This window comes from Bactrocera oleae, chromosome 6 (genome assembly GCF_042242935.1).
Source record: "Bactrocera oleae isolate idBacOlea1 chromosome 6, idBacOlea1, whole genome shotgun sequence".
Classification (NCBI taxonomy): Eukaryota; Metazoa; Arthropoda; class Insecta; order Diptera; family Tephritidae; genus Bactrocera; species Bactrocera oleae.
In genome coordinates this window covers 63,476,427-63,503,472 of record NC_091540.1, presented here as the reverse complement: position 1 = coordinate 63,503,472, position 27,046 = coordinate 63,476,427, and the positions used below count along the sequence as shown (strand labels likewise).

At 32.4% G+C, this 27,046-nt stretch overlaps 1 protein-coding gene across 1 annotated transcript; it reads left to right on the top strand.

The window, feature by feature from the left end:
- Nucleotides 1–19,638: 19,638 nt before the first annotated feature.
- Cpr62Bc (Cuticular protein 62Bc) lies at nt 19,639–25,675 on the top strand. Its single transcript, XM_014248293.3, has 3 exons — nt 19,639–19,783; nt 20,474–20,608; nt 24,271–25,675. Exons 1-3 carry the CDS (start codon nt 19,769–19,771, stop codon nt 24,661–24,663), a joined length of 543 nt encoding a protein of 180 aa, XP_014103768.1. The 5' UTR covers nt 19,639–19,768; the 3' UTR covers nt 24,664–25,675.
- The last annotated feature ends 1,371 nt before the right edge of the window (nt 25,676–27,046 follow it).

Genomic DNA, 27,046 nt, shown 5'->3' with positions numbered 1-27,046 from the left:
GCGAACTTTAATCTTCTAAACACAACCTACTACCAACTAACATCTTCCCCACGGAACCACCGAATTAAGTATTACTTTATTGTATTTACTATATAATATAATCCATTGGTTCAAATTTCATAATATTCAGTATTTTTATTACATTTATTTAGAAATTGTAATTCTTATTGTATTCTCGGCAAGTATTGTGTTACTAAGCTATGTACAGTTAAGTACTTACATATTTGCGCAGCATAAAACCAAAACGCATCGAATAGTCTTCATGCCTCAATAACCGCGAGATTTTTTTTCTTAGCTTTGTATTGTGGGAGCGTGTTCGAAATCCAATTCTTTTGTTACAATTGTCATTATTTTTACAATCTTTTGACAATTTATCTATTTGGTTGACGCGGCAATTCAAAGCATAATGACGGTCGGTTTCTGAAAAGATGACAGATAAGAAGAAACATGTGAGTTTGTACATAAAAGTTGCGCATATGCGTAATGCAAAAATACAACAAAAACAACAATATAGGCATATAATATATATAAGTGAAAAGCAGCGCAACCGCAAACTGCAAAATGTTGCATACGATAATATGAGAGGAGGCGCTGCTGGCTTAAATTGCTTTAGGTAGCGTGGAGGGTATATTTTATAGTGACGGAGAGTTAAACATTTTTTAATATAAGCTAAAGTTGTTATTTTTATTAGCTAGAGGTGTAATTTTTATATGTATGTATTTTAAAATAAATATTTGCAAAGAATCTTGAAAGCTGGCATTTAGTAGCAAACAACACAATTTCAAACCAAGGAGGCAATTTATATGTCATTATTTACTTAATTTAGACTAAATAATCCATAATTAAATAATTGTGTTGTCAAGCTATACTTTGTACAATTATTTAAAGACATAATTAGGGTATTATAGTTGACTTTAATTAAATTACTCAATAATTACTCTTACAGTGGTTCTGTATCTGCTAAAAAAATTAAAAAAAATAAAATTATATTTTACTACAAAATTTTTAATAACAAAATGTAGGAAAAATGCAAAAAAAATACTAATGTTATATAAAAATTAAAAAATATATTTATGCAATAAAAAATAATTGAAAAATTAGCAAATAATAAAAGTTAATAGTTATACTAAAATAAAACTGTCCCAATGGTCCCGATGTTAAATATTAAAACAAATAAAAAATTTCAAAAGATAAAAAATGTAAATACAAATAAGGTTTAATATATAAATAATAAAAATGTATATAGAAAATATACAAAACTTGCTCTAAATCGGAGATAAAACTAAAAACTTAAAAAGATAGCGAAAAATATTTAAAAAAATATATATATACAAAAAAAATAAAAACTGCAATTAAAAAAGTTTAAAATTAAAAAAGATGGTTAAAATAAATACAAAAACAAAAATAAATATACCAAAAAAATAAAACCAAATGAAAATTAAAAAAAAAATATTGTATATAGTAGCTTTAAAATAAAACTTAAGTTCCAACTAAAACAATACTGTTAGTTATAGGATTGAACAGAAAATACTTAAAAAACGCATTAATGAAATAATTTAGTAGCCAGTTAATGCATTCAGATTGCGCGCTTTGCACTTTAATTTTAAACTTACCATGAATTTATCATTAAACGCACGCTTGTATTAGCTTTGCGATAATCAAATTGCAAGCGGCCAGCTGTCGTGAGAAGTGAGAAAAGCCGATAAACCATTGCTGCTACTTAAAGCCGTTACGCGTAGACAAACATATACACAAATACATAAATACATACATACATACACAAACTCATGCGATTGCATAGCAACTTTGCACGCATTCAATAATTAACTCTGCCAGCTGCGACTAATGCGCCTGATGATAGATCTACGGACAGACATATAATGTAAGTTAATGGAGCAAAAGTACACAAATGACATGTGGGAGCGTGCGAATTAACCTTGCGAAGCGAAGGCATAAAGAAATATAGGGAGAAATGTGACTGAAAACTGTTACGAATGGCTGGCATCTGTTTGCTTCTTAAGCGCTAGTTTCTAACTGCGAAAAGACAACAACAACAGGAACATAAGTACAACTAGTAGTGGAGTAATGCAATTGAAATCGAAAGTTGTTTGCTTCGCGATAACTTTATTTCATTGAACTTTGTTGTGTTTAGTTGGCGACAGTTGCAGCAGCGTCGAGTTCGCTGCTTAAGTCGCTTGTATTTATTAGACGTAGAAAGACACATTTCAGGCACAATTAATTAATTCAAACGGCACTATTAGCTTATTGCTCTAATTTGTTATTTGATAAGTGGTATAAAAAGTTCCATTTACTACTAATGATATTTAAAGAACTTTCAATTCTTCAAGACCATTTATATTTTATGGTTCAATCAATCGATTATACCTCATAATTTTATTAAAAAGTTATGGAAACTTGATGTAAACAGTTACTAAATGGTTCAATAAATTATAAATTATAGCATAGTCATAAGGTTAATAAACAATAATAACTTCATACACCTTACAAATAAAGATAATTGTATAACATCAAGTCTTTTCAGCATATTTTTGTCATATATCGGATATTTATTAAAAGGTGGCGAATATGGAAAACGTTACAAACGTCTCAAATTGATGACAGAAAGAGAATGGATATATCGAGCAGATCAATGTCAAGACTTATTCGAGTTAAACTCCACATAAACGACTACCGTCTATCAACTGGCACGTGGTCAACGGCCATGAAAGTAAAAAATAAAGCATGAGTTATTTTTTAAGGCAACAATGTAATATCCTAAAAAATTGTTTAGATCGGATCACTAAAGCATATAGCTGCCATACAAACTGAACAATCGGCATCAAGTGCTTGCATGGAAAACTTTTTTTATTTGACGAGGTATATTCACGAAATTAAATCGGAATCATGTTCTTGTAAGGAACCTTTGTATTTGTGAAGGGAGTTATAGCTTCGGTGCAACCGAACTGCTACTACTGATTTACTTAAAATAGGTGGCAATGCTGTTACATCTTTAAGTTCATTTTAAGCCTATCAAAATATTTTAAATTGTGTACAAACCGGTTGTTATTACATTTTCATTCATTTTTAATGTTTTTTTAGCAGATGGCAATTCCATAAATCGTTTTTAAATATAAAATTTATTAATATAATTATAATAAACCTTTTTGTTTTAATATTAAATTCGATAAACTAACTGCTGCTTTGAAACTATTTTAAACAAATAATGGCAACGCTGTTTCATCTTTAACTTCCTTTTATGCCTATCAAAATATTTTAAATTTTTCACGCAGGCTAATGTACTTTTTGCATTACTTTCTAATGTTTTTATTGAAAACAAGTGGAAGTTCCATAATATTTTTTTTAAGCCTTGAATTTATTAACTTAATTATACTAACCTTTTTTAATTAAGTTCAATAAACTGACTGCTGCTACGAAACTACTTTAAATAAATGGCAACATTGTTTCATCTCAAACCTTATTTTAAGCCTATCAGAATATTTTTAAATTTGTACACAATATATTATAATTATAAATATTTTATCACTTTCTCACATTATATATTAAAAAATAGGTGGCAACTCCAGAAATTTAATTAAAATGAAGCAAAAAATTATATTATTTCTTAAGACTAATATAAAATTTTATTTAAAACGTTTAAATAATACAAATACAACCCTTTTCACTTTTTTACTTTTTCAAATCGAAGATAATGTGAAAAAAATAATTTAACAATACCGCAATAAAAATATCATAAATTATTATTTCCAACATTTTATGGAAGTGGTGCATTGTCTTTGCTAATTTTCCGACAATTTTATTTCGATTTTATTAACTGAAAAAGATATCAAAAGCAGCTATGTAGTTGTGTATGCATATGAAAACCGTTGTAGTTGTAGTTGCAGCTGCAATAATTTTATGATTTATCCACACTAAATTGGGTTATGATTTGGAATTTTTGACAAGCCAATTGCCATAATTGAAGGACATAAAGCAGAACTCAAAGATTGCCACAATCAAATGGAGCAAACTGATTTGATTAATATGCAAACGTTTAGCGGTGACAAATTCGCTTGCTTTGGGAACTCACTTAATTGACACAGTTCAGCTTAAATCAATGTATCTCAGTATATGAGTACTCACTTATATTCATATACATATATATATCTATGTATAAGCAAAAATCGTTGTTGTTGTTGTTTTTTCAGTTTCCCAATAACCATATGGCAGTAACTTAAATACATATGAGCAAAAACGTGTGGCGGATCAATTAAAACCACAACTAAGACTTTGCGATTGCGCGAACTCCAGTCGAAGGAAAATGAAAAAACGAAGAATGTGGCAACGCTTAAACCTCAGCAAACTATATACAGACTTATAGACTATTGACAGCGAGTGAGCGATTGCTTGAATGTGGCTGGGAATTTACTAAGGCACACAGTCTTGGAGCTCGAATTAGCAAAAAAATTAGAGCCAATATCCGGATGTAATTTGAAGTAAACGCAAATTTAATTGAAATCAATGCCATACCCAGAAATTAACCACGGAATCGCAATATTTCAAAAGACGTGTATTTTTCCACACTCGTGATGCAAATTCTTGCGAAAAGTTTGGCATGCATTATAGACTCATATATATATATAGTATTATATGTATCTGTATGAATAGAGGAAGAGATAAAACTGCATTTTTGCTGTTATTTTTGTAGTCTGAAATCTTATACCTATAACGCTTTGAAAATGCGCATGCAAAAATTCAAAAACTGTATTCTAACCAAGATGGCTGTGGTGGAGATGTTGGTGCAACAGATGTTGGTGCAACAGATGTTGGTGACGACCACGAAATTGCTCATTTAACAGGCTGTAACGGTATTAAAGACAAGTGGTTTGATGCGTGTTGCAAATAGCTGTGTCAAAATGAAAAGGTTTACTCGAACATGAGTTTTAGAGACACCGTCGTTTCCTGCGATATTTTTACAGAATTTAGTTGGTTTGTGTCTACATGTAGTCAATGATTCCTTCCGAAGTCAATGGTTATTAGTGAGGCCGATGACCCTTCCAAAGGTCAATGAACTTTAGCAAGGACAATGACATTCAGCAAAGTCAATGACCCTACCCACGTTCAAACACCTTCATCGGTGAACATAGCCCTTAGCGGGGTCAACGACCTTTCACAAGATCACGAGGTAAGACAGAGATATCTTGAGCAAGCTTAGTACATGTATTTCTAAGAGTCTGTTGGATATGGCAAATGGATAAGATTAGATCACTGCCACGCCAAATTCGAAAAACTATCAATCAGAAGTAGGTTAAGCAACAAAACTTAAATTTAGTACAGCGGATTACAGCATAGCTCTTTATCTGCCGTGTGAAATGTAGTAAAATCAGATAATTAACGGGCCGATCCCTATATAACAGTTATATTGAAAACTTTGAAAATGTGATAACTCATTTACCTAAATGACGAAAACATTAAATTTAATGCTTGTAATCGTTGTAAAAAATTGAACAATGGGCGTGGCACCGCAGGCCTTGAACTGAAATCCCATATTTATGCAGCTGATCGGCAGAATGTTGTTTGAAGTTGCATGAAGTTTAGTGTGTAAAATTATATTACATTTTTATCTAACGGTTGGAAAAATGACGAAATTGGACCAAAACCACGCCTACTTCCTATATAGTATAATTTTAAACTTTATTTCACTTTACAGTTATATACTGTAAGAAGCAATAGCAGTGAAAACATTGGAGTAAAACTTTGTAATACTGCTTTCGGGGCGTGGCACTTCTCTTATAAGAATGGTCAGGAAAGGATTACAACTTTTAAAAACCGAAGATATCGAATATTAGGACCTCAGTACCTATTGCCGATCACCAATATATCGGTCAATTCAATCAAGATTCATTAATAAAATTCAGTGGAAACCCTTCCTTCCACTATAAAATGTCTGGTTACACCCGAACTTCGTCTTCATTACATTTTTATAACAAAAGACTCGGAAAACATTTAATTGCGTAGAATTCATACAAATATGTCTACCCTTGAGTAGAGTATTTAGAAGGGGTTTTGATAACTTGGTAACGCAGATTTTGCGACACACCAGCAGTTCACCACAAATAATTAGATCACACTTAATGTGTAAAAATATTACAATATAATCATACTTATTCCCAAAAACGTACATAAAGATATGCAAATATGCAATCAAATTATTTTCCATGCGGCCTTTCCAATTTCACCCAGTTAAACATAAATAATGCCAGAAAAAATGAATATGCCAACATAGCAGATTTGAATGCTTAACGACATTATGTCATCGCACATTCAAAATTGCAAGTTTACAGCAACAGCATATTGCTGCAACACGCCGTTAGCGACACAGACACACACACACACTTACTTATATAGTAGTGGCGGTTAGTCAGCGCCAGCAATCGAACGACCCAATAACCCAAAAAATATCTGAATCGCACATTCACCGCGTAGTGAACGCGTTGGTGGGTTGGTGTGGGTGGTTGGCCGGAGAGTTGCATTGATGGCGCATAATAAAAGCGCGCCCATGCCCAATGGTCATTCTTGCATAAGCGTGTCAATTTTATGCTGCCTGGCAACGTCGCAAGACAAAATCCCGCTACACGAGTTCCAGAAACGAACGATTTGTTGTGGCTGTGTTTGTTGTTATATCTGGTTTTTATAATTTTTTTTTTTAGACCTGCGGTTGCCCACAAACCTAACTGCTGCATATATAGAGCACCGTTACATAGTGTGGCATACATATTAACGGTTAAAACAAATTTAAATTGCATGCTTTGTCATACTTAGACTAAACAATTGTTTGCAATGAACACTTTTATCGTTGCAATTTCATCGTGTGCCACAAAAACTATAAGAGTGCCACATGCACACATACTTAAGAGTATAAATACTGGTAAATTAAGCCAAAATGTTTTCAAAATACACTATTTACCTACGCTGAGATATTCTACATAACCATATATTTATATGTGCGCATATATACTTCTCACCGCATATAACGGCATGGTGACGTTGCGGCAGGGCGGCAAAAAATCGCCTGTGACACAGAAAAACACACACACATAGAGATGCATATTGGTCTGTATTGTAGCGCCGTCGACAGTTTGGACCCTCAGCCGTCATGTGGCGGTGGCAACAATTGCTGTAACACAGCAGCCACATGGCAGTAACGAATTTTGAAATTTGCACTCAATAAATGCGGTAAATTAAGCGCATAATAGGAGCACAAACGGCGGCTGGGTGGCAGACGAACAGACATATATACATATTGAGACAACCAGCCAGGCAGAAAGACAGACAGACAGACATGCTGTGTCAACTAGGAATGCGGGCAGCAATGTGTTAGCTAATGTGCAATATGTGGCAATTTGCTACAGCATTGTAGTATTTGATTGGTGTATGTATAATGGAAAGTGTTAACAACATGCAGCGTCTTTGGTTGCTCTTCTTGATATATTAGCTGTCTTCGATTCGCTAAGCGTTACTCTACAGCGTATCGCAGAAAATATATCAGATGCTCAAACAAACGGACGGCAATAGTGATACAATTCTGCGCTAAAATAATGGCTTCCGCCGCATGCGCTATAGTGTTATGGTTCTTTTGGTTTTCTATAAATTAGTATAATTCTTGAGTCCGAGGTTTTTAAGATCAAAGCATAAAAAGGAATTTGTATTTTCATTTGTCATTTGAACTATTCACAATAGTAAAATTGATCAAAAATATGCAAAACCAAACTTGGTACCAATATATCCGCTATATACAATTTTAATGAAGTAGCCGCATACTCTCTTGCACGAATTTAACTTTGTTGTTGCTTTTACATGTAATTTTTTGAAGCAGACAGCAGAAGCGAGCAGAGTAATGGCGAATCGAAGACAACTATTATATCTGAAATATTTATATCTTCGTAAAATATTTTTTTTTACAGCTGTTTTTACGGCTTTTATCAGTTCCTTAACTGATTTACATACTTCAAAAAAAAAACACTATACTCTGAAAATTTGAGCAGTGCATAAATTAATAGAATATTAAGATCTAGTACAAAAAAATCCATTAGTTGAAAGTTTTATTAAGTTAAAGTTGAAAGTTTTATTAAGTTAAGTTAGAATGATCCGATTTAGGTTAAATATGCAACAAATGTACGCAGTCGATTTTCATAGCTTCTCTTAAAGCGAATTTTACACCTAAACAATTATTAGCCATAAACATGAATAGGTAATAATTACATTTTTACAGACTCGGAGCATAAAGAAGTTGATCCATAGGAACCTCCCAACCAACTGCTGGAGCTTCTGGCGATCTACTATTAATGTGTGTGGCCTGGCGTTATCCTAATAGAACATAGTTCGACGTAATGACCACTTCTGCACATTCACTTGCGTCTAACGATCCAATTGTTAACAGTACAGATCTTAATTACGATTTTCGTCGCCTCTGCGACAATTCCTAGTAGATTATTCCCTACCAATTGCACCCAATACATAGACAGCAATATAGAAAAGGTCCGTTCTGACATCAATCCTGCTTTCTGATTCACCGTTGGTGCCAGCTCAACGCAATTCTAACACAATTGTTTTTGCTTAATGTTGTTGTAAGTGACGCACTATTCATCAACAGTAACTATACTCTTCAGACATGGTTCAAGTTTGTGGGTCTTCAGCATAGAATCGCAAATGAAAATATGGTCCATAAGACATTTTTGCGTTAACTTGTGTGGCACTCATACATCAAGCTTCGTTTTATATCCAGCATTATTAAAATAATATCAAACGGTTTTTTGTGCCATGTTTAGCTCTTGCACAATCGACGGTCGCAATCGAGTGAACTAAAGCCATATATTGAACAAATAGTGGTGTTCCTCTTACCAGACCTCATATTGTGAAAATCACTGAACTGAGAATTCAACTGCAGAAGTATTTTATTACTATTAAAAATTTTATGCAGTTTTCAACAAAAATGCGCACATAATATATATCAATTTTAATTTAAAAATATTTTTTGTTATTTATCATAAAACCCATAGAGTGTGAAATTAATTTTTTAAAGTTGTTAACTGCTTCAATTGTCATACATATGTAACTTTAGAGAAAAGAAAAATTATTTGAAACAATTTTTTTTTAATTTAATTTCATATTATTAAAGCATTTTTAACCCAAATATTTTTCAACACCGGCCAGGAATTTTTAAAATTTTGTAGTAATTCTTTAAAAGCCTTTTAATCTAATCACTCACACATATTGCATACAAATTTACAGCGATAACAAAAATAAATATTTCTATTTTATACACCGTCATGTACATAAGTAGAAATATGGGTGTATATATGTGTGTGTGTATGTGCATGAACTAATATTTGTGTGCAAGCTTGACTAAGCAACAAGTATGGAAATTTACAAAACTACCGTTGCAATAGCAGGCATGCATTAACAATCGCTTTGCGTTGTTTTTTGTTGTCTAACATGTGATTTTATATATATGGCTGTGTGTGTATGTAAATGTGGCTATGCATAAGCCACCCGCACAGCAGCGCTTTACAGGCTTATTAAGACCATATACATGCCTGTGTCTGCATATCTAACCTTGTAGCGATCTGTATACTTATATATGTATGTGTGTTAGTATGTGCATGTGTGTTTTTAACTGTAAGTGAGCCAATTTTCATTACTGCGCCTATTGTATTTTATTTTTGAGGAAATGGAAAGGCTGCAAAGCACCGTTTTGACAGTTAAGAAACAAACAAAAACTTATTTGAGAAGACAAAGCGAATGACAAAAGATTTCCTCTCACAAAATCAACAAATATCATAATTGATAAGTCGACTTAAGCCGGCTTAAGCTTTTTGGAGTTAAATTGATTTTTACATTCTTCGTTTATTAATCCATCGCTGCCACAAGCCGGTTGCAATAACCAATTTTTATATGCATACGAGTACTGAAATGAACAGTTACATCGTGCAATAATTGCCGACCATATGCCGTTGGTACACAAGGTCATCAAACACAATTACACATGACTGTTAAACTTTTTTTTCCAAATTTTTTTTGAAAAAATGCATTAAACTGACAAATTGACAGAATTCAGAAAATTGAAAAGAATTACAAAAAAAGAAAAATTAAAATCTACATTTCAATATTCATCCAATTTCATTTTTAGTTGCCGTTAAGTGCAAAGCTTTCAACAATTTTAGCACAAAGTTGCCAGATTGAATTATTATTGTCTGCTTTGTACACTAAAAAATTATTGTCATTATTGTGGTTGTTGTTTTCTACGCCAACGTAATGAGAACAATAGAATTTGAGCAATGCACCGTCGATAGCCACAATTTAATTGCCAGCAATTTTTTTTTTGTAGTTTTTGTAGTTGTTATATAATAGCGACATTATGCATTGTGCTGGAAAATCAATTATTTTTGCGATTTCATTTAGTGCTCTATTGGTAGAAAAACTCAATTCCAACTAAATTGTTGTGCGAGATTGAAAAATATGTGGCAATAGGTGTGAAAGGTTAGTCGGCAAGGACAAATTTGAGTTTGGGTATTTATATAGTTTTGTGCAGCAATTTGCCGAGAATTGGATATAAATTTAGTAGCCTCTAGAAGTGTACGCAGCCATAAAGATGTTAGGTAGAAAGTGTTAATTAAAACTCAGAATTTTTTCATGCAAACTTGATTTGGCGGTCTATGATCTGGCTCTTGTTAAGGTTTTATATCCTCTTAATTTCAAAAGCTCGATTTTTTTATACTTATATACTTACATGTATATGTACATATCGCATGTTTATATATTTGAAAATATTTTTCGTAAATTGGAAGTAACATAAACATAACAGAATATGATCCGATTTGTGTGGATATTTTGACTTAGTGTAATGGGCTACCAGAACTTTAAACGCGTTTTACTTGAAACGCTGTTTTCAGAGTCAGTGATTAAAATTTCTTTCTACTTGAAAGCAACTCTCTTAAATATATTTGTCAGCTAATGATAGCAGGAATACGATTTCTGATAATAATTTCGATTTCTGAAGCCACTCTGAAGTGTAAATTTTTTCCCAAAAAAAGCCATCTTGTCTAGTCCCTCGATCGTTAGGGTAGTGTACAGTAATAATAACTTTTTTGGCTTTAGCAGATACCTGTTTTCGGAGGTCCTCCTGGTGCTTCTGGAGCCGATTACCTTTCAAGGGAATCCAAAATTTTTTTTTAAATGAATCGCCGATTATTAAAGAATATTAGACTTTGAAGAAATTATACCTTCTTATTTATTCATTAAATAGAATGTCTCTTCAAAAAAAGTCCACAAAAATCGTATTTTTTCTGATTTGCAAGTAGAATTCTGACTGACCTTGACTTTGTTATGCAATAATCTTATGCAATAGCCTACAGTTCTATTTAGAGTTAAATGTCTTCGGTCTCACATAGTGAAATCGATCAGAAATTTTGAAATCTGACAGGTTCACTGAGAATTTCACACTTTTACATGATGTCTCTTTTTACTCTTTCGCTTGTGAAATAGTGTGTCCTTATTTGTGAAACCTATTATCCTTAGACAGCAAAATTGAATTCTAAGTATGGAGTTAAATGCCCAACTATGAGGAAGTTTGCGTAAGAATACCACAGCAAAATAACAGCAAGCTGCAAGTGCTCATGCAATACCAGAAGAGCTGTCCATATCTTGAGAGGAAACCAAGAGAACATATTGGGCATCTATAATTTATTTTTCGTTGGTGATTAATAGCAGCTTTTATGCTTGAAGTTTGAAGTTTAAGTTTGAATTTTTTTCGAAATATAGCTAGCTGAAAAGACACTGAAGATATTACTAGCATTACTCTCTTGTCAATGAAAGCCTACTGAGTAGATAATTGTGAAGTCAGCTGCACTATCGAGGAAAAAAATATTACTTTATTAGACGTCCGCTATGCGTGTTCGAATACAATCTTAGAAACGTGGGCAATGCGATGAAAAAACTCAATGAGAAAGATTTATGGGGCGGAAGACGGATAGATGAAGTTCATGTGTGCACTTTGACGACGAATGGCATTACGAGTAAATAAATCGATTCTGTGTCAACTGTTAGTAACAGAAGAATGGCAATGAAAATCAAGTTAACTAAAATATACCAAATGATATGACGGGATTAAAAAACGACTGAAGAGATCATCAGACACCTTACCAGACAGAGCGCAGAGTATAAATTATCAATCATTCATATCGAGCCTGCCCCTTTGTCTATACGCAAGCTAACCCCTTAGTTTTTAAGATATCGATCTGAAATTTTGCACACGTTCTTTTCTCCCTAAGAAGCTGCGCATTTGTTGAAATCGCCGATATCAGACCACTATAGAATTTATGTTAGCTGTCATTCAAACTGATCGATCAAAAACTAGGTAAATATCTTTTTATAGCCTTTTATGCTATTCGAAATGCTCCAGTCAAGAGTATTAGAGCTGCGATGTAACTAAATTTAAAGAAGTTAAATTAAATTACTAAAAATCATTGCAATATTTCGTAAAATATATTTAAAAAAATTTCTAGAGAAAGATTGTGTGACAACTTTATCAGTTTTTATAAACCAATCACAGTTATCAAAACAGTAAATCATAACTTTCACTAATAAAAACATCCACTATTTACCTACATCGCCGTTACGCAATTTTCAAAATTGCGATTTTATCGAACTCTTAATGGCCACAGTGGGCTGCCACCAATTCAGCAGACTCAGACTTAGATTGACAAGTGCTAAAAACTATTCAAAAGAAACGCAAAACAACAAAACTATCTAAGGCGCTAACGCCGATAATTGCTAACAATGCAGTTACAATACAAATAAAAACAGCGAAAATATTTTGCACTCGAAACACAATAATTAACATTTCAAGCATATCTTTTCACTAACGAACCCAATACATACATATGTACATTGAAGTATAATTGTACACTTTGCATCGACTTTGTTGCTCCAATTTGTTAATTTCGCCGTCCGTTAATTAATAGTAATAGATTTTAAGTAATTCTTAGTGACAGCAGCCGCAGCGTTTGTATTTTGTAATGGGTTTCAGCTCGAACGACCAACGCATACTAGCATATACCAGTGTATATATTCATGTATGTATCTATGGAAGATAGAGTCATGCATAGCAACAGCCATTCCAACACATTCCCCAACAACAGCTTTGCATTGCGGCGCACTTAACAAGGCTCCTGGCACGGGCTGCATCCGCAAACTCCGTGTGGCGTATTCAAATATCGGCAGACCGTTTGGATGAATATGCACAACTGCACGTAGTTGTTACAATTAAATTTACCACTCACTATTTTCGCCAATTTCGTTTATAAATGAGAGCAGCTGGCATTTTGACTTGGTTGGTTGTTGTACAAACATACGTACATACATATGTAGAGATTGGATATGTGTGTTTTAGTTATATATGTGTTTATGTATGTATCTACTGCAACAACCCCATCAATTGGTTGGGGAGCCTGTCGGCTGCGTTCAAACTGTTATCATATAAAATGGCACACTTACTCCATATAACTATAGTCTTATATGTACATACATATATGTTTAAGTGCTATATGACTTCAAATCATATTTACATGCATATATAATTTGGGTGCACCACTTTGTGTTAAGCAGATCATAAAGTGGAATTATTAATTTTTACAGATATGCATACGACATGACAGATAATATACTCGTTTGTCTAATATGGATACTCTTATATACGAGGGCTAGTTAAGAAGTAAGGCAAGTGATGCTGTAAAAAATTTAGAAAGAGGTGTATAAAGAAACTTGTAAAGTATTATTGAAAAAGCAGTTGAATAAATTAACCATTTAAAAAATTTTAAAAATATATCCAGTTATATCGGTTTATTAGTTCTAATATTATATTATGCCGTTATAAAGAAAAGGAAGGAGGCATTTATCAAATAGCAGCAACTGCCTCTTAACACATTTTCACTTTATCTAAGAGCATTAGTTTCGTTACTGAATATCCACCCCTCCTATTAACTATCATATTTTTAATCACATTTTTATAATAAAAGAAAAATAGACTTAATAAAAAATATTTGATTAATTTTCAGTGACAGCTGAAAAATTTGATTGGCTGAAACGGAAATGCAGTACAATATTTTTTTAAATTGAAAGAAGTGAAAAGTGGGTTTGTAGGCCACTGGGAAATCCACTTTAATAAAATGTGTACAATATAAAAATTTTTGGAGTGCAGTTATTTTTTGTCGAGCTTCATTAAGAGCAAACATTGCTAACATTAATAAACTTGTAATTGCCAAAAGCAAGGAAGTTATTAAATTTAAAGAAATAGACAAAAACAGAATAGAGCAAGAGTATAGTTACTAAGAAGTTAAATGATTTAGTATTGAAAGTCAAATATGCTCTGCCACTTAAGTTACTTGAAATGGCTTAATTTTTTTTTGATGTTGCTGCCACTCAGATTTCTAAAGAGAAAAGATTTTTCATTAAACATTTTTCCTCCGAATGAATTTTGACAAGGTTTTTAGTATCTAAATCAAATTGAATCGATTATTTTAGACATTATAGATTTTTACTAAGTGCTTCGTTTTAAAGACAAGAATATTATCTTTGAATAAAAAATGTAAAAGTGCATACTTGCGCTTTGGTTAAAAAATTAACTTCGAAATATTTCTAAAATATTGTTGTCTGTTGTTTTCAAATTATTTATAGTTAACTCAACAATACATGTAAAGTGTAGGCACTATATTTTACGCAAATAATTTACTATTTTTTTCATTTATTTTAAAATTTATTTAATTGAAATGTAATTAACGTTTGAGTGATTTCGGATTTACTGATAGATTAAAGTATTATTTTTATTACAATTTTTATGCTACTTGTCGCTATTCGTTGTCAGTTCTTCAATGCTTTTCCCTACCCAAAAACTTAACTACTCTCAGTATGCCTCGAAGCGTTACAGCGCAGTCATTCGATTCGTTAAAAATCGGCTTACTCGTATTTGCTAAGTCATATCCGATGGGAAAATACCCACACACGTTTATTTAGCGCAAAAAATAATTGTTTTTGTAATGATTACTCAGCATTTTAAAAATTGCTAGACTATATAAAAGGCTTAACCGTTCATTTAATGCCGGCGGCCGGCCAGCTGGTTGCCCGGATTTAGCAGTATCCGGAATAGATGTTATATATGGTATAGGCAATCGGGGATTAGCACATGTTCTTTCTAGCTATTTATCCAACTAATCATGTCCACGCTTTGCCATAATAATTTTTGTTAAGAATCATGCCAAAGCACAGTGGAACTTGTTTGTCTAAAAGTGCAGTGAATTAAATTAAATTTAATTTAATATTTAAATAAAAGTTATTTTTTATAAAATTTATCAAACGTTATCAAAAAATTATAATCTAAAGATAAAAAATATACTTGTATTGCTCACAAATATTCTTCCATTACATTTCATTCTATTGCTCCGTTTTCACTAACCCCACTGTGCGTTCGTGTGTGTTAATAATTTGCGTCACAACTGGACTGCGTCGGCGCAATCGCATCGTGCTCTGATTCATGTTGAACTTTTTGCCACATACACACACACACATATACATATATGATACAGACATGTGTTCGTGTATGATTACATAGAAATACACTTGCCGTAATGCATTGCGTCCGCTGATTACCGGCATTGTTTCCCCAGTAGGCTGGTATTTGAACGTATTGCGGTTGATTTCGCTTTTATAATTTTTCACTCTCGTTCGCTTACGTTATTACTGCAACAAATTTGAACGGTTCACTCAATCGTGATAACCTTGAAAGATATGCAACCGAACGAATGCTCGTCTACTAGCCCAGTTACTCGTACGTTGCACGTTGTTGTAACAGCAAAAGTGTGTAAAACAAATGAAACGATAGAGCAATAATATATCAAGAATGCGGGAAATTCGTAAGAATGCGTGTTGACTCAGTTCATTCAACGTATAACAGCACTATTTGTTACACCTATCTGTAATTAATTGTAATTTAAGTAACTATTCAGTAATTCGTTTGTAAATATGATTGAAGTAATTATGGTATTAATAATAATTATTTGTATGAGACTATTGTTAAAACTGTGGTTAAGTTTCTCCTGCCAATCATGGCGGATGTTTTGACGTTTTTTGATATATGGAGGCTCTAAAAAATTCTAACTCACCTCGAATGACGGGTGAATTTTTTTCATAAGTTCTTGCAAGTCAAAAATACACTTTACTCGCCATAGAAAAGAACAGAAACAAATATCATTTGCTAGCAGCTCCTGATTATTTTCTGATAATCCTTCCAAACACATAGCAAATCCTTTCTGATCGTCAATCCTAGCTTTATCGTTTAACTAGATTGCGATTCGACCACGACCGTTTTCAGTTGATGTTGTCATAAGTAACCCATCTTTAATCACCCGTCACCGCTACAGAAATGGATCGATTTTGTGGCGATTCACAGGGTTTTTTTAACGTTAATTCAGGTGGCACACATATATCGAGCTTAATTTTGGGTACTTATTTAAGTGGTTCCAAATGGTTTACTTAGCTTTTGGGCAATTAAAATAGTACTCATATGACGTTCGGACTGGGCGATTTCCATTATTTTATTCTTATTTTGTACCATAGGCCTTTCAGAGCTTGGTGCATGCATCTTTGACATCAAAATGACGGAATAGAAACGACGAAATTAATCGCGTGATTGTCTGTTACAGTGTTACAGTTTCCGGAACGTTAAGTGTTTCTAACGCCATATAGGCTTATACAAACAATGCGAGATACAGAGTGTTTAAAGCCATCTATTGAAAAAACAATGGACTTTTTTTTACTAGACCTTATACGAGTATATTGGCGTGGCTGATTTCATTGTTTTTTGTCATCGTAGGTGATTTATTTTCATTACTCGGTGATTTAGTGAAAGAGCTCCAATTAAGTAATTTGTGTATTTTTTATTTAAAAAAAAGTTCTACACCAAAAAAAAAAACTATATTATATGAGTAGAGGATTTAATAACAATAATAATATTATTCAAAAAGTTTAACTCTCATATTGTGCGAGTGGAAAAGTCAGATCATACAACTGCGTACAACTGCGATAAACTCGCATAGCCAAATAGAGATAAAATATTGGGGGATTAGTGCCAATAAAATTTTTCGAAAATGTATGTAATATTTTTTGAAGCAATTTCAACAAACTCACTATATATCAATAGAACCAAAAAATATTTCTTGTTTACTTACTTCGCTATTTGAAGTACAATTATACTTCGTTTGCCACAAATATACTCTCAATAAGGTTTGATATTTGCTGCTAGTATGAGAAATGTGCTCCTGGCAGCTTTGGGAAGAGGTTGAGCTTGAAAAAAAAAATTAAAATCAGAATTTAGTTGAACTGATAAGAGTGTTGTCTTGCTGGTAGCTACTTGAGTGGTTCATCACTTTCTTCGAAAGTTGTTCGAGAACCCAATTTTTTCTCCAAAAATTTATTTAATATATATATTTTCGTTTAAAGTGAGAGTTATCAATGTGCTCTTATTTGTTCTTAAGAACTACGTTAATTTATATGTTTTGATTTTATTGTATTTTTATGTCTTATTTCAAAATCATAATATTTCTTTGAAATAAATACTTAAAAAGTCATAAGATATATTTTTATTTGAACATTCTTAAAACAAGCGTCATACTACTTAGTTCCCGAGCATATTGGTTACTTTCATATAAACACTACTAACATAGATTGATTGGCTTAGTAGTGTGATAGAACCATATCACTATTATTTTCTTGCCAACTCATGTCCATTTGTTACAAATATTTACCTCAATTGAAAGCAAATGCCATACAGCTCACACCAAGCAATCGAATTCGATTGGATTCTTTAATAAATATTAATTAATCAAGCGAGTCTTATTATCTTACTTGAGGTGTGCACCGTCCGCCCGCCTTGTGATCAACACCAACAACAACAATGAAATGAATAAATTCAACTTAAAACTCAATTAACCCCGAATATGGCCAAAACACAAGCCGAAACGTTACACACCTCAATGCGGACTGCAGTATTCTTGAGAAGCGAAAGTGTTTGCGGCAGCTACGCCAATCGTTAATTTTAATGCCGTCTTAAATTAGCTTTGATAACCATGGTCATAAAGCACAAAGTCACACGGCTTTACGATAAATAAATATTTCAATCAAATGAGGTGGATATGTATATACATGTATACAAATAGATATATTTACACACATACATATATATTAAAATACATATGTATGTATATATGAACTTTAAATATTCTGTACTCAGATTTTTTGCGCTTTTTGAAGTTATTTTTAGAATGTAACTATTAAGAACCTAAATTAGAAGCGTTACACTCAGTAATAAATGTGTATATGTGTGTGTACCATCTGATCAAAATTGATCCGGCCTTGTTCATTTAAACTATGCGTACAAACCGGGTTACCAACATTTTTTTCCCAGCTTGGTACAACCTATATTGATTTGGTTTTTGTCAGTCCGAGGCAAATTTGATCATATGCTATATATGCATACATACATACATACAAAAACTTCATATATGGAACGTGTTAATGTGAAGAAAGTCAAAGGTGGCGCGAGAACTTGCCAATTTTCAGCAGAAAAATTTATAGCAATCACTGTTAGGAAAAAATTAAAACAACAACAACACTACGGCACAAACAAAAAATTATTTTAATGTAATTCTTGCTTGCAGAAAGCAGCGCCAGCTCAAGCCACACAAAGTAAGAGAGGAATTATGCTTTTGGAAATCAGTTTAAGCAACAACAACAACAACAAAAAATGCATATCAGTATGCAAGAAGTCTTTTGCATGCAGAATAGACAACAGACACCAGCGCGTTTACAATAACAAACACACCAATATCGGCATATATATATATATGTGTGTGTGTGTCATGATGTATGTACATATACATACTTGTACACATGTGTATATAAACATATATGTACACATGTATATATGTATGGCTGTGCGCTGTGCCGTACCGCTCTTTTAATACCGATTGTTACACTGAAACCACAAATAAACAATAACAGCAACAACACTACAACAACTAGACATTAAGCATTGAGGTTTACTCTTAATTTCGTTAGCGCCAAACGCCTTCAACAAAGAATCGCCCAGCGCAACCGAAAGCAAACGAAACACATTCAGCGCGCAGGCGTCCCGCGTCGCCAAACAAACGGTTACGACGAGCGTGCCACAACAACAAATAGCAGACCAACTAACTAGCGAGCTAACTAATCAAGCAATACTAATAATAAATGCAACAATACTAAATAACAAAAACAACAATAAGTACAAAAAAAAAACACTATAGAAACAATAATACAGACAACAACAACAATACAAACAACCACATCAAACATAAACAACCCGCAATTGTTGCACAGTTACACCGCGTTTCGGTTTCATACACGAACAGCCGTTGTGGCTGACGCCGACGTCGCTGCTGTCGCTTTAAACTGCGCCAAGCGAAGTTCAAAAAGCAATACAGTTCGCTCATTCAGCTAATTCGCCATTCGCTAGCAAACGGGTGGAGTCAAATATATAAAAGCAGCTTCCTTCTTGGTTCTAGTTATCAGTTGACTACAGCATTTCAAGTCGCATAGACCGAAGTAAAGTGGGAAGTCACGAGCTAAACAACAAATTTTCAAATTCAAATTAACCGTCAAACAAACTTAAACTACAAACAAAATGGCCTTTTTCAAAGTGAGTGCCGCAAAAAATTAAAAATTAAAATTTTAAAATATGAAAAAAAAAAACTTTTCAAGTGTTTAAAAATGTGTAAATAACTGCTGCAGGATGCCGGATTATAATTCTGAAGGAATAGAAATAAATGCAATATAAATATCCTTTCATAAAAAAAATATAGCGGCAGTAAAAAAATTTCAAATATTGAAAATATTACTGACACATTTAATAATTCAAAAACTTTTTTTATTGTTCTATTTATTAAATATTTTTAATATGTATTTTCTTAAAAAACTGTAGCAGGATGCCAGATTTAAATTGAAAAAAAAATTTTAGAAAAATAAAAAATATTCTTTCATAAAAAATATGTAACAATATTAAAAAAGATTTAACATTAAAAAATATTGAAAAATATAAAAAAAAATATTTTTTTTAATATTGAAAAATATGCAAAAACTTTTTTTTCTAATATTGAACAATACTTTTTAATATTGACAACTAATTTTTTAATGTTTTTTTTTTAATATTAAAAAAATAGCTTTTGTTCTTTCTTTTAATTATGAAAAATATTGTTTTATTGATACTGAAATTTTTTTTTTATATATTGAAAAAATTTAAACAAATTTGTTTTTTTGTATAAAAAAATTGTTGGTGTTCAAATTCATTTATTTTTCATTTTATTTATTTTTATTTTTTGCTTCGTTATAGTCTTTAGTATGCTTGGCTGTATTGAGCGCTGCCTCTGCTGGCGTTTTGCATGGTGGACACGGTGCCGGACTTTATGCTGCTGGCCCGCTTTTGGCTGCCCATGGCCCAGCGCATGATGAGGGATTAGACTACTACGTAAGTGTAAAAAAAATTATAAAACTCTTATTTTTTTATTTAAGTGCTAATAAGAATATTAGAACAATTATTTAAGTAGCAGAACGCTTTGATTTGAGAAGTATTCTTTTGGTTATCTTGAGTGATTTATTTCAAATACATAATTTTTCGAAATACAAAAACATGAATGAATTACAAATGTTTTCATAAAAATTTTGAAAATAATTGTTTTTAATAATTATTTTCTAAAATATATAAATATTTTTTTTATTTAGGTAACTGTTCTTTTACCAAATTTTTGATATGTAATTTCGAATTGTTTTATAAAGTTAAAACTAAAATTTTTCAAACCGCACAAATGAAAAATAATCATTTAAAAAAAAATTCCCCTTTTTTCACATATTAATTATATTTTTCATAAATGGAAGTTAATTAATATTTAAAAACTTTTTTACTCTAAAAACTTTTTTAACTCTAAAAATTTTTAAATTCATAATAATAACTATTTTTAAATTAAATTATTTATTGTAAATTTATCTGTTCTTTACTCAATTTTATATATATTTTTTTTGAACAATTGGGCAACTGTGCGTTCAAAAATCTTTAATTTTATATTGGAAGAATATATTTCTAAGACTTAATGCTAAATACTCAAAAAATTGCCGCAAAACACAAAAGACTTAAGCAACGAACTTACCACCTCACGGCTGTAAAAATTAGTACGAAATTGTATTTTTTTATTATTTGGCTTACAAACGAAATTTCGGGGCAACAAAGCTTGTAGCGTGCAAATTAGTGAGCCGAATTGCATAATGTCGCCAAATTTTCGTTGCATAAGAAGTTGCAACACATACACAAATATGTCGGTATATACAGCACACATATCCCGTCAAAGCTAGACAAGAAAAACCAAATTTCATAACGGTACTTTAAAAGCACACAGAAGATAATTAGAATGACAAACATTTAACAAAAAGAATTGCAAGTCTTACAGACTTCGATATAAAAATGTATTTCCGTCGCTTGCTCCCGCTTCAAATTGACCAATAATTATTTATAGTTGGCAACGCTGCTTCACCTATTTGCATTTTCATAATTTCGCCTTCAATTCGCTGATTAAATCGGCTCACATAAAAACGCAGTTGCAGCAAGTTAAACAAGCGAATGGCAATAAAAGAGCAGCAACAACAATAAAAACAACAATGACAACAAATTAAAGCAAACACCGCATGCACGTAATGGATCGCAAGCGCTTGCAAATCAAAGCAAAAGCAAATAGCGCATTTTCTGTAAATATTGTCGTTGTTGTTGTTGCTGTTGTGCGATGTGCCATTTCGGCTAGCACTTCACTGCTCTAGATTATGTGTTGCAGATATGCGCACCGGCGCCGGCAACGCGCTGACACGCAAATTATGGTAGCAACAGCAAACGACCATAAACACTGCGCCACTGCAAAAATAACAACAATGCAACAATTGCGACTTCAAAGCAGTAGCAGTAAAATGACAATCAAAACACACACACACGCACACATACACAGTTAGATTTTCGTCTTTCCGCCTAATTGCACATACACACACACACACTAGTCTGTGGCAATGCTTTGTCGGTGGTATTGCACAAACAACAACAACAATCAAGAAAAGTGGTAGCTTTGACAGTGGCACGCCACTTGTGTTGATTGTTACTGCACTGTGTGTTGAGTAAGAGGGGCGCTTATGACTACTGATACATTTTGATTTGAGTTACGCAAATTAAATTTTGGTGCAGATTATTTTCACACTCACCTCTCATTTGCATCTGCTGGAGTTGATGTGCAAAGTAGTGCGCGCTAAAGACTTACAACAACAAGTGCTTGTGTTGTGACAGCTCTTGTGGTGATAATAACATATATGAGAGTAAATCTGTTAGCTGAGATGGTTCGATAGTTGTGAAGCGAACTTAATTTGAAATTTTATTTAAATTTTTTACACATAGAAAAGGCTGTGTTATAAAAAAATTAACAAATATAAATATTTATTTCATTATATCCAACGAAATGATCTTTATATTTAGCCCTCATTCATTAATTGAAAAACAAAGAATTAATTTAAAGAAAATAGGAATTAAAAAAAGTAAAACAAATTAAGAGCTCACAATTTTATTGTATATTTTATTTGAAAAAAAATTAATTGATTTTCGAAAAAAATTTTATTCATAAAGTTCAAAAAGTTTTGCTCAAAAACCGCGAAAAAAAATATATTTCGATTGATTTATAAACATTTTCAAAATTTATTTGAAATTTTTTGTCAATTAATTTTTAATGCAAGAAATAATAACTAGCTGCTGTGTAACGATAACACTGCTAATTTTTTCATAAAAAAAGTTTAAAATAAATTTTCAGCTGAAAATATACATAAAAAAATTTTGCATAAATGATTTTCAATTCATCATTATCTTTTGCTAGTTTGTTTATTCTTAAAATATCAATATTGCAATATTTTTCGTAGTTATACAGTGAAAAAAAACATTTTGAAAACATTTTCATGAAAAAACCATTTAAATCATGGTGTACCAACTTTTCATGGCAAGCTTACCATAACCTTTTTTTTTTTGTTAAGATACTACTGAAACTAAGTTTTCAAAAATAGAATTTTTAAATTATATATTTTTATTTTCATCAAAATATAATTTTACGCTATTGGCCTACCTAAAATATTTTTTCTGTAAATTTTTCATAATGACTGCTCACAAATAAAATATATTGAAAACGCAGAATTCAGATTTAAATAATATATTGTTAATAAAGCTACACGCGAATTCTCGCTATCGATTCAAAAATAACTTTGTGATAATACATATATTGAGCCCACTTGTTCAATCAATTAATAATAATAATAATAATTGAAGCAAAGTTTCCGATTAAAATAATTTTAGAAGTAATTTCAATTTTTTTTTATGATATGATTTTTATGATTTTATGATTTTTTTTTTTACTTTATTTGTTTTTCTTAAATTCTTTTTTTTTTTTGTATTTTTTTATTTTCTTTAATTTTTTATAAATTTTATCATTATAAATTAATTTTTTTAATTCACTTCTGTTCTCTCAACCAAATTAAGCAAAAAAATACCTAAAATCACACACAAATTGGTCACTGCAACATTTTATCTATGTAGTTCAACAATAACCCAAATGTTGCAATGCAATTCGTTCTCAGCAACACCCCGAACTGCCTGCATTAAGTTACGTATACGCCCCACAACTGTGAATTTCCCAGGCAAAGGTGCAATAAAGCGAACAAGCACACACACACATACATAGATGCTCATATTAGCATTTGGGTGCTGAGAACACGACGACTGCATTCACACGCTGCCGCTGACCTTCGCAAGTTCGAAATCGTTATGCGGGGGCTGGCGGAGGCTGGTGGCAGCGCCAATGTGGCAAGTAATTGTTGTGTAGAGTTAAAGGTGTCAGCGATGTTGAGTCACAACCAGCGACACCAGCAAGTGGCATGCCATAATAAGCAAGCAATTTTTCCCACGTTGGGCCATGCAAGTAGGGCGCAATTAGTTGAGAGGATTTTTAAAAAATATGTTTTTTTATGTTGTGATGGATTTTTTTTGTATACTCATTTTCTTAATTATAAACAAAAAAAAAAATACGCAATTAATTACATCTATATTTTTCTTTCTTCCGCCAGGCCTACCCCAAATACCATTACAACTATGGCGTCGCCGACTCGCATACCGGCGATGTTAAGTCACAGCACGAAGTACGTGACGGTGATGTCGTGAAGGGCTCGTACTCGCTCGTCGAACCCGACGGTTCGGTGCGCACTGTCGAATACACCGCCGATGACCATAACGGTTTCAACGCAGTCGTCTCGAAGACTGCCCCAACCATCCATCATGCCGCTCCAGTTACCTATGCGCATGCCGCTCCCGTACTCGCACATGCTCCCGCTCAAATTGCCGTTGCGCATCACGTTGCCGCCGCTCCAGCTGTACCATTGGCTTCGATCGCGCATCATGCAGCTCCTTCCGCTTACGGTTATGCCACACACGATGCGCACGCTCATGTCTCTCATTACTAAGGATAATTAACACTGCCCTATGCTAATAACAAAATGGACCTGATCCCACTACAAAAGCAACAAAACAAGCAAAGCGTTAGAATTTATTTATTAACGATTAACTAATATATATATATATATATATATATATGTTAAAAGCAAACCCCATCTACGATGACGACCTATATATGAATAATTGAAATGAGTTGGAGTGAAAGTTGCGGAGAGCGTTTCAGAGTGATGCGTGTATGTGTGTTGCAGTGGAGAAATGAAAGGAACGGAGAGGCAGGATTGCAGCGCAGAGACTCAGGATGTATTTGTTAGTGTGATACAGTGTGTTTTTCTTTAACACACCACTCAATCAGTCGCTTTCGCCTCAAACACATTTCAATTATTTACTCATACCTTGAGTCAAAGCTCTTCTCTTAAAGGCATCCGATTATGTACACTGCCATTCTTAAGCTCCTCTCTTCATTTTGTAAATATTACTTAGATCTCTTCGTTCTTCCTGCAGTTAAAACATTACTCTGTATCAATCACCAAGCCATTTACATTCCCTACATCCGCTCTCTCTCTCTCTCTCACTCTCCCTTAGTCGTTCATAAGAAACACTCGTCAAAACTAAACATTTTTATATGAGAAATACTCATTTCCCCTCAGTTACTATACTCAATTACTCAATTGCTCACTCACTCATAGTTTTACAGTCTCACTAATACTCAAATGAATACGTTGTATTTTTAAAGTAAAACAAAAGAACGCAAACGAAAAGGAAAGTCAAAGCGGTAGAATCAGTAAAGAGTCGACAATTAGAAAAGCAACGAAAAGTCCGTAAAACATATCAATATAACATAACATATATACATACGAAAATGCCTGTAAACTGTAACTATGTAAACATGTTCTCTGTGGAACTATTGTAAAAAATTGTATTATAATAAATATTTTTTTATACTTGCGTTAAATATTAAGTGATTACATGCGAAAAATGCTATAAATAAAAAATGTAGTGAATTAAAAAAAATAAACACAAGTTTCGTATTATTTTTCTTTAAATAAAATTTAGAAATATTGATATTGAATTTTCGCAGAGCCAAAACATTACATAGATCCAAAAATTTTGTGGTTAATGCTGCACCTTTTATATGACCAAATGGCATAGGCTTTATGACAGAAGCAAACATATAAAAAATACAATAAAAAAGTAACAGTTTTTGATGAAAATTCATTAAAATATCATAAAGTATACCATAGCGCCATCTATACTAGGCCTTTGGTAAATATAGGCATTGACTAATGATTATTCGACACACAAATACTAGAAAATGCTAATTATTAAATTGAATTTTACGATTTTTTTTTATATACAGGGGGTTTATGAGAATCATCTATTTTATACATTAATTCAAAATAAAGCATATCAGCAGTCAAAGTAGCGAACAGGCAGTATGCGGTAACATACTTCTGCTCCATGAACAACTGTTTTTTCAAATAGAGTGCGCGCATTTCGTTTAGCCGAATCCAATTTTGTTTTCAAGTTCTTGATCTGAAGAGTTCAAAATCACTGCAACATGTATTTTATTATCAAAAAACAAGTAAAAGTTAAAAATTTCATTATTTTATTATTATAATTTTGATATCATGATATTATATTATATATAAGCGCGAACTTCGTTTAGCCGAATGACAAAAGAGTATGAAAAGCTAAAATCAAAGTATATCATAAATATCTTATTTTATTCCTATTATATCTTATTAAATCGAAAATTTGGCTTGACATACTTTCTATACGTTTTTTAAGACATCTTCATGATATCTTCTTCGAGCTCAACTTAATTTTCCTCTTAGGTTCAAAAACATTGCTAACTTGCTGTGCCAGAATGCCTAGGTTCTCCGTTTACTTTCAAATCATGCCAAAAGTAACTAAACCCGTCTGGAACGTCGAGATTAAACTTTTTTTCGTCGGAAAAAATAAGATTTCATCATTCTAATGTCCACTTCATACGCGTTTTTGCGAACCGTAACCTTGCATCCTTATGGTCTCTTGTAAATGGTGGTGCTTCATTTGGTTTTTCTATAAATAACGTTTGGTGATGTGTTTACATTTTTTTGAATATGCCGCTTTTTAATGAAAAGATCAAGTTTCGCTACAAATTGTGAAGCAGGTAACTTTTCTTTTGTTGTCAGTTTTGCCAAACTTTGTGCCCAGAGTATTTCTAGAGCAAGTCAGAAAAGACGCTTTTTTTTGGAATTTTATTTTCTTAAGCATTTTATTTAAAATAAATTTATAAGGAATAAATCTCATGTACATTTACAGAATTTAAAATATAATACTTTAATAATCGGCGACACATTTTGAAAAATATTGGATGCTCTAGATGCCGTAGCCGATTTCCAGGAGAAC